The sequence below is a fragment of the Rhynchophorus ferrugineus genome, unplaced genomic scaffold (assembly GCF_030347505.1).
Source record: "Rhynchophorus ferrugineus isolate W39M unplaced genomic scaffold, kcgeb_rfMv2 rfM30, whole genome shotgun sequence".
In the NCBI taxonomy this organism is placed as follows: Eukaryota; Metazoa; Arthropoda; class Insecta; order Coleoptera; family Curculionidae; genus Rhynchophorus; species Rhynchophorus ferrugineus.
Genome location: NW_027472609.1, coordinates 388,631 through 403,734, shown reverse-complemented (window position 1 = coordinate 403,734; position 15,104 = coordinate 388,631). Strand labels below are relative to the sequence as shown.

The 15,104-nt window shown below is 36.2% G+C and overlaps 2 protein-coding genes across 3 annotated transcripts in view; one reads left to right on the top strand and one right to left on the bottom strand.

The window, feature by feature from the left end:
- Positions 1-15,104, top strand: part of LOC143205871 (putative ATP-dependent RNA helicase DDX43) — a 279,365-nt gene that overhangs the window by 90,715 nt on the left and 173,546 nt on the right. The window lies entirely within an intron of this gene.
- Positions 2,788-3,567, bottom strand: LOC143205911 (uncharacterized). The gene is made up of 3 exons (XM_076418934.1): positions 3,530-3,567; positions 3,196-3,468; positions 2,788-3,151 (listed from the first exon to the last, which is right to left on the bottom strand). The coding sequence occupies exons 1-3, from the start codon at positions 3,565-3,567 to the stop codon at positions 2,788-2,790; spliced, it is 675 nt and encodes a 224-aa protein (XP_076275049.1).

The following is a 15,104-nucleotide window of genomic DNA, read 5'->3' as shown; positions in this document are numbered from 1 at the left end:
AAAACAAAAGTGGTTTAATAATATTTGTTTGTACTGCCTTGTTCGTGTCGTAGATTTTATTTTGTCTCGGTTTGCACAATGAATACTACTTGTGAACAATCACTATAATTCACTGTAAGCACGTTGTTCTTTATCCCATTTCTGATTTGTTAAAACCCATTTGGTTTAGCGGATGAACAATTAATACGCCGGATTCAACAGAGTTTTCCAGTATTTATATTTTATAAGCAACTCGGTTAAAGGTACATCGCGGAGTGAAGCAAGATGGTGAGATCTTCATGCGACCCGGATGGCTTTTATTGGGATGCTCTTTAGCCCGGAGCTTTAGCGCTGTAGCACTCATACAATTTTATGTCTCTGCGTAGTTACTTAATATCCATTATATGCAACCATATACACATGATGCCGTCACCATAGAGGCGCCGCCACCGAATTATTTATATGTACAAAATAATATATATCCCAGGGGTCAACATCACAGTACCGTTCTTTTGCCTTCCTGAAAAGACCTTCGCCCATCCAATCATGTTGATGTTTGGCTTGACCCGATGCGACGCAGCCAACAGTTTCCTTGTGGCGCCGAACGTATCATATCCATCGTTTCTCAGGATCTACTGCCGTTGTTGTGGCTTTAAAGGTGCGGATGATACTTTTTACGGCTTCTCTTTAACTTTGGAGCAGACGCTGATGTTCAGTCGTCCCTCTGCTTTAAATGATATCCCAAGATACCTATATGGATCTGTCCTCTTGAGAGTTGGTATGGGAGCTTGATGAAGGAGTGCGAAGGTACAGTGTTGATCGACAGCAACTTCCTTTTGATGTCCCATGGGTTTTACCACTATGGGCCAAAATTATCAATGAAAGTCAGTCAAGCTACAAGCAACAGTCAGGAGCAAGTCGTTAACCTTGACCCCCATCTTTTTAGGCACTAGTCGAAATATGCAATCAATTACAAAATTAAACAGCATATGGGACATAGGGTCCTTCTGACCCACGTCGCAAGTGGCATGAACGGCGCTTGAAGTTCACCCATTTTAACGAAATTGGGTGGTACTTTTGGAATATTCTGATATTATGTATTTGACCATCAGTCGTTTCAGCACCATAGTCTTTCACCAAGGTTTGTTTCAGTGCCGAAGAACTTTTGGGTACTTTTTTAGGAGTCTGAAGAGTTTAGTTGTCGTTAAACTTTGAGCCGTCGGAGACGTTTCGAGCATTGAAATTACCAGTCAGGATGTAGCTGGTCTGTTAATGGAGATATTCTTGGAGGTTTACCAGGGAGCTTTAGTATGGTGGAGTTAATTGGTTCAGTAGGCATAATGTTTTTGCGGAATTATAGTTATGTATCTAGGTGACATTGAGTGGCATGTGTGACGGTGCTCTTTTTCGTATTCGAAACAGCCATTTAGCCAAGTTGAGGATGGCTTTACTTTAGATTTGATAGCGAACTATGATATTTTTTAGCACTTATTATTTGCTGCTACCATCTTCCGGCTTTTATTTTTTCTTTAACTAGTTCTCGAATTTCTGATGGGTAGCTTACACTTTTAGTTATATGTGTAATCATTTTGGTCTGCTGTATTTTGAATAACTCTTCTAAAGACTCCAACTTATTTCTCTAGTTACTTTTAGTACTGGTTTTCAGATTGATGTTACATTAGGGGTTCATCATAAAATTTCCCTATGAGTGGTTTTTTTAATGTATAATTTTGTAAATGTTTTTTTAATAGTATTTTCGCTTAGTGTTGACACAAGGGCCTAATGATCAGAAAATTCCTAAGAGTCATGATATTACTGATGACAAGTGCAAGATGTGGTCGTATTTAATGGTTAAAGGTAGCGCACTCTTATTGCATCATTATATGTACAGATTCTTTCTGGGTGTCCTTTATATTTTATGACCACTTGTTAATAATTTGCCTTTTATTTTATTTTTCTGCAAAGAATATTTTTATAATTATAAATATCAATACTGATTATGTCTTTTTAGTCGGTATATATATTAGCTAACGATTCTTCCTAAGAACAATTATATTCAGTGTACATTAAACCTTCTCCATTATATGTATATAAAGTATCTGTTAGTTTTTATGCTCAGCTAGTCCGCCTATGAGAGTTCTGGATGCTATTATTTTTAAGAGTTTATACCTTAATAGTCCATTTGCAAGGACGGAATTTGCAGATACGATGAGGTCTTGGGTGCTTTCTTCGTACTTGATCAATTTCATCAGGGCCAAATCGTTTGCATACTTAGAAATCTTTTATTCGTTTGCGCGATCCGGACCATATTTGTCACTGATTACTTGAACGTCGAGTTTGAAGGTCTTACTCTGCTTGGAAGCCTTGATTTCCAGCTTCCTTACGCCTCTACTAGTTTTATACTTTGGTTCTTCCGTGACAGGGTGGTTCTGATGTGGTAGAACCTTCGACACATAGTGTGTCACACTATCGTGCTTTCTAATTCTCGCGTCATATGTTCGACGACACCGCTGCATAATATGGTTTTATGACTCAACAGTGCCACATCCGGTTCGGCACAACCGGTATTCTGTGCTACCTCTGGCATTTTTCGCCTTGGAAGGAAAAGCATTAATGCATAATCTTAGAGAGCTCACGTAAACCCTCCCCACCAAGAACCGCGTGCCATCACCCAATCAGTTATGTTGATATTTGGTCTGACTCGATGAAGAGAGAGTTTTGCCGTCTCAAGAATCAGTTAGCTTCTTAGTCCACATTTTCCTTACACCCTCCTTGTCAAGCAATTTGCCGTCCTCCTTTAGTCGTTCTTCACGCTCTTAAATCTCTTTTATTAGAATTCCCCAATGCTGCCTCACCGTAGATGAAAGGGGAGGATTTTAAGCGTTTTAATTTTCCAACTCTCAGCAGTGGAGTTTGGTACCTGAGTGGAAATTCCCAGGCCACCATCGGAGATTTCAGTGTGGAAATATGCATTAGGGCAGTCCTTCGGCAGTCGTAGCCAAGTTCTAACAGCGCTACGTATATAGTTTCTGGTTTTGGTGTAATTAAATGATAGAATGGTGATATAAGGACATTTGCAGGATCCAGTGCCATTGTTGTGGCTTCAAAGGTAGGGCTGTTAATTTCCCCAGCTTCTCTCGGACTATTGATCGGCCGTTGTTGTTCAGGCCTCCTGCAGCCTTAAATGGTATACCTAGATACCTAAATTCGTCCGACCTTTTGAGAGCTGGTATTGCATAGCCTAGGAGTTTGAAACTACCGCTTGGATCAACTACGATTTTCTTTTGATGACCGAGAGCTTTTATCGCGATGGTTTGCGACTTCAGCGCATTCACAGAAAGTCCCACGCTCTGAAGGTAGTCTCTAATCCTGTCTAACTGAGTTTGCAGCCCAACACGAGAGTACGCCATCATGATCAAATCATCAGCGAAAGCCAAGACAGTCAAGGGCCAAATATCAACTTTAATCCCTATCTCTTCAGGAATTCCTCTGAATATGCCATTTATAACAAAACTAAATAGCATTGGGGATATAGGGACCCCTGCCTTACCCCACATGTTGAATGAATGGCGCCCGAAGTCCATCCATTATAATGAAATTGGTTGGTATTTTTTGCATATCCAGAAATGATATATTTGACCATAAAAGGCCCTAAAGGAGCTAAAGGACACCGAATCGTAGGCCTTCGCAATATCCGTCGATGCAACGTATACTGAACCAAGGGTCCTCCTTGCGTGCCACAGTGCCATGTCTAAAAGACTGATATCCTCACTGCAGTCGTCGGCGTTCGTGAAAGCTCTTTGTCTCTCGTCGATCCCAACTAATCGTAAACGATTAGCGATGACCTTATGAAAGCATCTTGTTAAGACCGGCGTGATAGAAATTGGTCTTAGATCAGCGGGACTTGTGGGACCTTTCTTTTTGTCTATGAAAATTGTTCTCGATCTTAAGAGAAAATCTGGCAGACTAGCGCACACCATAAAAATGTTAAAGAAACGGTTGAGCACTGACACCGGAATTTGTTTAAGTTCTCTGACGGTGATACCGTCAGGTCCCGCGGCGGACTTATTAGGTGTAAAAGTCCGCCTCAATTCTATATCCAAAATCGGATCCCACAAATCATACCTCGTATTATTTTCACATTCATGGTCCTGGGCGATGGCGTTGCATCGGTTTCTCTCGTAAGAAGGGCTCGCCAACAGGGCTCCAGGATGTTAATAGGTATTAGTTTTTCGGATTTCTCGAGTTAGCCAACATCAATGGCTTTCCATGACCGAGTCAGATCTTTGGCCCATAGATGTTGTATGTGAACGTACTTGCTACGTCTCACATTCTTTCTCGAGAGTTTCGTACTTTTACATTCATTTTGGATAGTGTGTGATATCTTGGTGGTAGGATATCTCGAACGTAAATAACTATCATCTCACTCAAAGCTTGTTTATCTAGTGCGTGACGTTGTTGCACGTTTCATGCAAATATTTTTACTTTTATTCCGACGATGTCAATGTCGGGTAGTGAGTGGATATAAGTACGAATCTTGAGTTCTTGGTTTTCAGAACTCTTTTCCTCCCGTTCCGTTACTACATCGGATTGGGAGATCTCAAGAGAAAGAAGAGGTTCAGCTTTGTTATGTGCATTTTTAATGTCAGTAATGATATCGGAAAGCAATTTTTGATGTTCGGCCTTCTTCCTCAAGCTTTTGATAGCTTCAAGGGATCTTTCTGGAAAATAGGGCGCCAGAGCCTGATTCATTGCTAATATTTTACTAGTACTCGCTAGTGTAAGCGTGGCTTCACGGCGTGCTAGCAGACCTTTTTCTCTTCAGTCCATCTGAACTTTCTAGTTTTGGGACATGAATCTTCAAGGACTCTGCCCTTCCAGTCTTTATAAGCGCGATTTTGATGCACTCCCCTCCCTGATTTTGTTTTGAACACTCTGTTGCATTATGAGTGTTCGTATCTGTAATCCTGACTAGGGCCGGTCTCAACGTGTCCATCACGCCCCCAGTCCGACTTGCAGAGTCAGCGGAATTTGGAAAGCAGATCGCGGAGGGTAGAGGCGATAATTTTCATATCGGTTCCATATTCATCCATAATGCATAGCCCTGAGAGAGTTTTATGGATTATTTGCAGTCTGAGTTAAAAATATGGGGATGAGTTTTGTATGTAAGAAAGGGTAGGGATAGTATTTAATTTGTTAGTTTTGATAAAGCGGTCGAGATTGCCTTCAGCGTCATCCTCAATGAACCGGGTGAAACAACCGGAGGAAGATGCATAATGAGACTAGTCCGCCCTTGAAAATGTAAAAAGTCTCCGCGGCTTGTGGATCTGGAGGAATACGGATGATTACGGGTACCAGAGTTCAGGGTGCACATTAGGAAGGTCTCAAATATATTCTTAATTAAGACAACTGCCAGTACGTGCTTGGCGCTTGCCTGCTTCACTTCTGCCCAATTTGTGAGACTTGTGCTTTTCACCTCCTGATGCCATACTGCTTTAGATGATGGATAATCTCCATATACTTTTTTCATATCGCCTGTAAACGTCATTTTTCATACCGAGTGATGTGAAATCAAGTTTCTCAACAATTTTATTTCTACATATAATAATTTAATTGTTTGTGTACACGTGCGATACCATGACGATGTAATGATATTTGACCTGTCAACAAAAAGGTTTTCCTTCAACCCAGTTTATATTCCACATAAAGGAGATGAAGAGGTCTGATCGACCGTATTGAATGCATAATATATATGGAGCCCTGGTTCGCTTGATTAAACTTAACGTAACGTAATCGCTAGCTTTCTTAACAATTTTCGTGCACATATTTATACAGTGTATTGGTGAACTAGCTGGAGTATAAGACATAATAAAAATAAAATAATATAATAAAAATAATATAAAATATAGAGTCTGAAGCTGTAGTGTTTGACAACGTGAATTTTTCTTTGATAACATTGCGATTTTAGAGGCCGATTTCAATCAGTCCGAGTTGTGTTTGAAGACTAACACGAGAGGAAACCCTTATGATTGGCATGGCTATTAATATTCGTTAGGGTTGCTGCCTAATTACAGATACTCGTCTTATAGACCTTGATATTAATACTCATTTTAATGGTGGCCTGATAGATTATATTTAGTCGCTATGGCCATATCTATTCCGTGTTAGTGGACCGGTTGAGGGTGCTCCTGCGATGATGCACTACCTGCAGACCTCTATCTGATTGCTTTCACCCATTCTTCTTATTAGTCTGATTACATGTATCCCCTGTGATGGAGTACTGACTATCGACATTTATATAGTTCTCGCGGCTGCTATTGTCGCCCGTAGTCGAAACCTGCTTGTAAGCATCTATCTAAAACTCTCTCGTGGTGGTAGCCGGTTGGTTGGCACTCTCTTGCTGGCAGCCTGATTGTAGATTGTAGTTGGGCTATTTGGGTGATTTTCTTTATATATATCGTGATTATTGGAAAAGTTATTCTCATTTGTTTATAAGTAGTTTTTTAGACCGGGCTTGTATATGTACTCTAGAATCTTACAGAAGAAACTGGTAAGGATAAAAAGAAGGGCTTGAAAAATTGATAAAGGACGAAAGGTGAGTAAATAAATATATGCGTAGGTTAATTATTCAATTTTTGTTAAACTACCAAAGATATTTTCTATAAATTAGAATTATTTTCAAGTGGTGCAAGTGGGTGGAGCTTGTACGCCTGATATAAATAACGGCTATTTGAGTGATTTCCTTCATATATATAGTGATCGTTTCCATTGAAAAGAACAGTTGTTTAATTGTTTTTTTCAATTAATTTTGATAAAATAATTGACGATCCAAATGTCGTTTAAATTATGTATCTGCAGCAAAGTTAAAGTAACAATAGTTGGTAAGTTATATTTCCATTTTCATAATTAAATTTACACTCGGCTAGTATATCATCTATTCAGTGATGCAATCTAATAATAAATACATACAAATTATAAATATTTTAATAAGATAGTTACTTTTAGATATATTTATTTAGAACCAAATTTTTATAAATGTATTTTTATTAATGTATTCTACCAAACCTAGGCCTTTTATGCAATATCTCAGTTGCGGGAAAATATAAACTGTATTTCTATTTTGGCTTATTCAATATATGTGTGGAGGGTGCTTTAAAGATTACGTGATTTTTGAAGGCATATTTTGGTTTTATCTTGAATATTCTTTAAAAAACAGGGTCTTTTAGATTTTTTGTTTATTTTGATTATTACTCACTTTATAATGTTTTAGGAATCTATCCAAATCGTTTACTAGATATAAAAGTATAGATCTTGGGTTCTTACTAAACATTAATGTTAACAGAATTGTTTTTACTGGTTTTAGATACATTTCTGACTAATTGATATGTCTAGTGTTGTTTTTATTCCAATAAAAGTATATTGTGAAGATCTAAACTGGTTATTAGATAATATATTTGTCTTTGGTTTTTCAAAATGGCATACACCGTGCCAATCAAGTTTGTAGATATTACAGGTTAAATGAGGTAACATTGGTTTTGTTACGTTATTTTGAATTCATGTATTTGGTCATCTTGAATAGAGCTTTCCATAAATAATCCATTCATAAATCAGCTTATCAGGTAGTACAATTTTCTTAATTATTAATTTCACCTTCATTCTCCATTTTCAGATCTTCTCCTACACAGTGAGCTAAAGAGTATATAAACAAGTTTTTATTTCTCTAATTTACAATTCAATTCATATGAAGATATTGGAAATGTGTTTTTATTCTCTTTTCTCATTCTGTGCTGTATGCTTCAATCCTTAAAGTTTTGAAATATTTTATTTTCAAGTGATAGTGTGAACTTTATTTTGAAATACGGGGGTGTGAAACATTTTGTTATCCATACTATTGCTTGAAGGTTTTCTGTTGCAGTACAATTGCATTTTATTTAAGTTAAGCTATGATAGGCCATTGCATGATGCGTCTATAGCATAATTAAATGCATAACAATCTCATGGTCAAAGAAGATTAAGCGATGAAGCTGTTGTACTCCTCTCAAAGCGTTATCTCTTCTTCGTTGAAATAATCCTGGGGCTTGTTAGGGCCAAGTGGCATCCGTAATATAGGCAAATATCCATTTCGATCTGGTGGAAATCACTGAAAATGTTCAAAGTGGGGAAGTATTAACTTATCAATTTGTCAAATATATATCAGATATATTTAGGAGTGGATTTCTGCAATATAATTTTCCCGTTCCGCTTTCGCACGAGTCGCCATTTCTGTTCAGGGTATCAGAGATAAATTAGTAAAATTGTTAATAATGCTAGCTTATTTAGAACAGGGCAAAACCCTTATCATTGGTTATTGGTTAGAAGGAAAGATAATTGGCAATTATAGTATGCTTTCTGAGTAGGCGTAACAAACATGCATTATTCACGTAACTGTAATTACAATTATAATATACGTAGCTAAGTCACAGTTTACTTTTATTTCAAGAAATATAGTGAATATCCTTGGAACTAATTTATAGTATGTTCAATAACACAATGAACTCACGTCATCTGATTGTATGACGTCAAAATGTTACAATATTGTCGCATCAACTCTGAGTAATTTTGATATCACTGTATTTCTTCTTATTTTGTTCTGTTACTACCTGTATACATCTTTCTTGATAAATCTAGATTTAATCATTGCGCTCTTCCTAATGCATTTGCCATATCTGTAAACTATTTAGTAGTCATTCTATCAGCGTACATTTTAACGAAATACTCATGTATATTATGAACAATTACACACATATCTGTGCACATATATCTTTCACATTTTTCAATAAGACTTCCTATAGTTCTAGTATATTAATTATACGTTTACTTTTAGTTGATTCCACTCTCATCACCCTGTCTTGGAAATTGTTAGTATTGAATCATAGTCCGATTTTCAGAAAGTTTCAAGTGAATAACTAAGCTGTTAATTTTCTGATGATTCCGTCATGTGTGAATTTCATTTTCAATGCGTCTGATCGAGTTTATACAGACCGAAGGGTTAATAACCTATTCCTGTTTCCAGCAGGAAGAACTATAATATATTGAATAACTATAGAATATCTGCAAAGAATTATAAATAAATGCTGTCTAATAAAATATAATCAATTCCTATGCCAACATTTAACCTTTTCCGTCAACGTTTGTTCTCTTAACGCTATTTTTATTGTCTAACCATGAGTGACCATTGGGTATATTGGTACCATTCCGAAATATTGAAATATAGTTCTGAATAAGTCTCATCTAGATACACATATTGTAATAATAAGTCTTCTGATTTTATTATATGCTTTTAAAAATTGTATCTTTTCAAAACGACGTTAGAAGTTCCATTAGACCTCTTCAGGGGTTGTCTTTACACCATTTAAATCCTAGATTAGCTCTAAGAGCTGCATATCTCTAAGCTTTCTAGGGATACTTTTCAGATTTACAGTTTCCTCTAAAATAATTGTATTAAATTGTGTTTTTACTGAAAGCACTACTCACTGTTTTTATATATTTCATATTTTTGATCTCTGATGTACAGAAAAACTTGAAAGATGGTCTCTTTTCGGTGAATTCAAGATTATATTTTTTATTTTTTGAGATTTTTCGGTGACCGTGCCTATACTAATATTCAGTGCATCTGCAACACGCTAAAAATTTTTTTAATAAAAACCGCAGCAACTTAATATTTAACACTAAAAATGCTTAACTCTCTAACGAATGCTTCCAATATCTCGTTCCTGTCCAAGTAGTTACTTGTCAGTTGATTGCCATTGTCAGTTGAATCAGTTGATTAGAGGCTTAATCTCTATTGCCTGGCCCTTCGGCATTTTCAATTAGAATCATAGTAATTAGCTAATTAAAAAGCATCAAAACAAGCAAAGCCTTGAAACATGCCAAAAAAAGCCAAACAATTTTGCAGACGTTTGACAACCGAATGACATTTGCAGGCTGATTCGTTTATTTGTTGGAACCTATCAGACAACATTCTATCTCTTTTTAAATAGAACAAAATGATAAGGGAAATATCGTTTGACTCTAAGACGAATTTACAATTTGCGACAGCCAATACATTATACATATTGATGACGTGAGTTCACTGTTCAGTTTCAGTTTCGTGAATCACTGATGTGTCCGTCTTTCGATGTATTAATTAACCCTACTAAACGAGTGTCCGATTATAAATTACATAAAGTAATTCAACTTGGCCCTTTAAGATGTATAGAATTGACAGACAAAAGAGCCATTCATTATTTCAATTAACTTTTATTCAATTTCAAAATAAGGCAATTCATTTTCATTGATTAAACAAAGTTTCGGAGTGTTCGTTTTTTTTTTCTATTATATTTTAAAAACTCCTTTTTAAGATCTAGGGTTTATCTGGACTGGGCCAACTGCTTAAAGTGCGCTTCCATTCTCTTAATCTGACATCGTGTTACCGACTGGCAAGTGACCTATTTTAGAAATCATCTCAGAAGACATCCGGCCTTGCCTTATTTTTCTTGTCGGTTTTGCCACTTTTGCCTTTCGGATAATCATATTTATAAACGATCAATAACATAAATCTAAGACATTTAATCTCTTTCTCTATGGATCTATCTTATATTTCCAGCTTTGTATAGATTATTACTGGTGTCCCAACACTTCCAATTAGATGATACTTAAAGGTACGCCCACACTTAATGTATGCGATACATTTGAAAGTGTGAATAAACCTTAAGACCTTAGACCTTTATAAGGATACGTTACTCCTCTGCGGATTTGGCGCGTATCCCGAGCTCTATTTAATTTTAAAACAGAATGATCCGAGTTTGTCGCATGCGTACATACAGCTTTATTTACCTACATAATTTATTTACCTACATATTATTAACATTGAATATTTTTTGAAATAACACATTTTATTTAAAAAATTATTGAATAAAGTGAAATAATAAAAACAATTTCGATATGCCTTTCTATTTTTACAAAAATACCATATTTAAATTAATATACATATTTGAACAATTAACAAGATCTCCGAAAATCATATAAATGAACATTACCATAATGCGTATGATCTGAACTCAAAATTTTCTTAGAATTTTATATAGTTGGATGTTATGTTTCTCACTATGAAGAAATCTTACTGGGGTCTGGGGATTTCTGTTAATCAGTCGGCCAATAAGTTGGTTTTCCAGTTGACATGTAACTACATCTTAGTTTAGCAGCTGCTTTATGCAGTTCACTGCTTTAGTTGTTGTCATTCTGGATCCCCATCTTGCATTTTTTGCATTGAAATCACCTTCAATTATACATTTTTCTCCCAGATTGCTTAGGACATTGAAATAATTTTCGATTTAATTTTTTTTATTGTATCTTATATATATATATATATATATATATATATATATATATATATATATATATATATATATATATATATATATATATATATATATATATATCGGATATTTTAACCCTGTATCTGCTTGATTTAACAGTTACTGCTGTTACCTGATTTTCTACGGTACTGAGCCCAGGTTCTTGATGGTGGGAAACGTTCTTTTTTATTATTATTGCACTTCCTCCTCTTGCGGTCTTAACTGGATGTATGGTATGATAAAATGTATATCTTCTACAGCTTCTAGCTTCTTTGGGTTTTCTACACTCTGTGGTGATATGTTTGCCTGAACATTTTACACAGCTAGGTTCTCTTCTCCTAAATTTCTGAGTGTGTCCATGCGATTGGCATCTTTTGCATTGCGGTATTAAGTTCGATTTTTTAAGAGGTTCGATTATTATTTCGACCCCAAAAATTGTTTTTGCGCCCGTGTCTTGTTCAAAGGCTATCATTTAATTTATTTCATTAATTTAGAGTAGAATATAATAGAATATAATATAATTTTCAAAAATTTTTTTTTATGATATTGTTGACAATATTACGGTTTTCTATATTTGAAATTCCTATCCTTTGATTGCCTTAGTTCTTACTAGATGCCGCGCGCCGCTTGTTCTCTTTCTCTAGTTAATATTTTCGCAATTAATTTGTAGATTTTGTGGATTATTTCTTATATTCCCGTTTTAATTACTATCTTTTCCTTTTATTAATTAAATTAGAATTACCCGTAATTTAAGTCGTTGGATATTGTTTTCGTCACTCATTTAGAAGAATTGACGTACGCGCATGGGAGGTTAAGTCTTCGTTCTGATTATACGTTTTGTTTACTTTATTTTATTATTGTTGTGTTTTTAGGTTTTCTTATGAATTAGACTGATCTTATGTGATTTGGCGATCTACGACTTGTTTGTTTTACCCCCTCGTACCACTTGGTGGTTTTGTCGGACACAATCTGTGTCACTAGGAAATTTGCTTGTGCTTGACGATTGAATACCACCAGACTAGGATTGTACTTTTGCATGAATATTGCGTATTATTTCAGGGTGAGTTTAGATATTATCTTTATCCGCCTTTTCTTATTCTTAATTGATTAATTAGATGACCCTTGTTTTTTGATTTTGTAAGGCATGAAGTCCACTGAGATTACCACTCCGTGGGGCGGTGAAGTGACGCCGTAAATATGTTTTGATGTTGTTTAACTACCTTTATTTTATTTTGTTGCTAGTTATTTTCCCACCAAGATATCAGCAGTGTATTTATGTTTTTTGTATTTTTTAGGTTATCTGCGTCCAGATTCTTTGGCAGAATTGACCGTGATTTATTTGGAGATAATATATCCGAAGCTATCCGTGGCACCATGCAGCCCTTCTGTACTCGATGATTAAACGCTATCAGATTAGGATTTTACTTTTGCTTGAGTACTTTCGGGTATGTTGAATATTGTATTTATTTTTATTAGACTTATCTGTTCGAAATTTATTAGTTAGATGACTTATGTGTTTTGATTTGCAAGGTATGAGGTCTATTGAGATTACAACCCCGTGGGTCGGTGCAGTAACTTCGTGAATGTGTTTCATATTGTTCAACTACTTTTGTTGCCAATCATCCTCCCATCGGGATATCAACAGTTTATTTATGATTTTTTATGTTTTAGGTTAGGGATTCTTTGGCAGAGTTGATGGAATTGATTGTGTCCTAGTGGTGGAAAGCATTTTGGGACTATTGATACTATGAATTTGCTAGTTTTCTACACCATAAGATGAGTATTATTTGTCTTGTTTTATGAGGTGTGTTTCTGTCCTTTGAATGATTGTTTTAGATGATTGTGTTTTATGCAAAGGTTGTGAGGAGGTTATTTTGCGAAGATAGATACGACCTTGACGATGTGAGATGATGATTATTGTCTTTATTTTTAGGTAGGTTGGGCGACACAACAAGACTCCTATGATTGATTATGTGATGCGGACCTGTAGTGCTATTGCTCAAACTAAAGCAAACCATCAGCACCTCTCGATCTTCTCCATGCCATTTTACATGAATGAAGCATATACTCCCATGCTCGTCGTTCCGGATCGTCAGCTTATTTTAATTGTTTAATGGTTCCTATAATTTGGCTTTTTTTCTTGCTTATTATTATTATATTAATTACTTAATGATGCTCTGATTATAGTAACCATTGTTTTGAATTAAAAAACTATGTAATAGTTGCATGCAGTAGCGCTAGCATCTAATAATAGTATGCCTAATATTAATCATTTTGAATGTCTATTTGTGGGATTGTGGAATTGTCTGTGCCTATCTCTATGTTTCTCAAGGGGCGTCTCTTATATGTATAAAGAGTTATCTTGACATAGCTATTATTTGTATTGTGCTTTATTGGTTTAATTAATCATAATAATAATAATGAGGGTTTATATTACTGATTTCTTCTTGTTGTTCTTGTTATTATCCGCTCAGTTCCGGGATTGCTGGACTTCTGCGATATTTTCTTCTTCATTAATAACTTTGTTTGCCCAATCATTCAATATTTCAATTTTCTTCTTGTTTGTTTTGTTGAGTGCATTTCTCATTTCCATCTGATCATTCGGAATTTTATAAAGATCTCTGGCGCTCAACCTTTCGGCGTTTGTGCATTCATTTATGATGACTATCTTCTTGATCTTGGCTGCATCCGCATACTCCTTCCGTGATTTCCAGTCTGAATCTCTTGATGTATGCTTCCATGTTTCCATGGTTTGTTATCAGTTGCACTGCTTTTCGGTTTAGCTCTAACCTTTCAAATCCTACTGTTTTGCAGTGTTTGTAAGTGTTGCGGCCGTTGGTGCATTCGTCCCAGTATCTTTGCCATTTTCGTAGAATCCATTTCTTCTCTTCATTTCTTGCTGTGATTTTACCGGTCCAACTCATTCCGTCTTTGTCTGTTTGATTCTTCTTAGTGGCAGCCTTAGCTAGTTGGTCGACCTTTGTTGATTCCGTTGTGGTAAGCCTTTTTTCCCATGATATTTCCGTTTTGATACCTCTGGCTGCTCGCTCTCGCGATACCTTCTGTACTTCGGCTACCGGTCTGATCTTTGTCTCGTCGTTCTCCAGCTGCTAGATGGCCTAGGCCTGCTGCCTTGGCGTGCCTAGTGTCTAGTCTAGTTTCTGTCGCTCATGCTCTTGCTTTGGCTTCTATTGGTAGAGGAACTACTCCTGCGATTACTTGTAGCGCGAACACTTGTGCTCTCACATGTGTCTGTTGTGTGCCTATCTCAGCCATGTTATCGAACCAGGAGTTTATATTAATCAACTATAGAGTCGGGCCTTTGCTCGATCTTTGTGGGCACCTCTTCTCTATTCCGAACTCGATTTTGTTGCTGATTACCGATCTTTCAGTTAGGAAACTTGCAACTGAACGTATCATTTTCTTGTTAATATCTGCTTTTATTCCATTTAATACAGTAACTTGTGTTGCTGTATTGAAAACATTTTTTAGATCTAAAGCCACAACCAGCACATGTCTTGCGTTCTTTTGTTCCTACTCGACCCAGTTCTTTTAGGTCTCGTATGGCTTCTATGGTGATCTTACCTCTTCTGAATCCATACTGCATTGGGTGGTGTATGCTATTATGTGGCAGTAGGCTGATTGGCCTTTGTCCTCTGGACTTCTTCCTTAATCAGCAAAGTTTTGCTGTTTTCCATACCTTGGGAAAGTATCCCGCGTTGTAGCAATTTCTGTAGAGTGTCAACAATT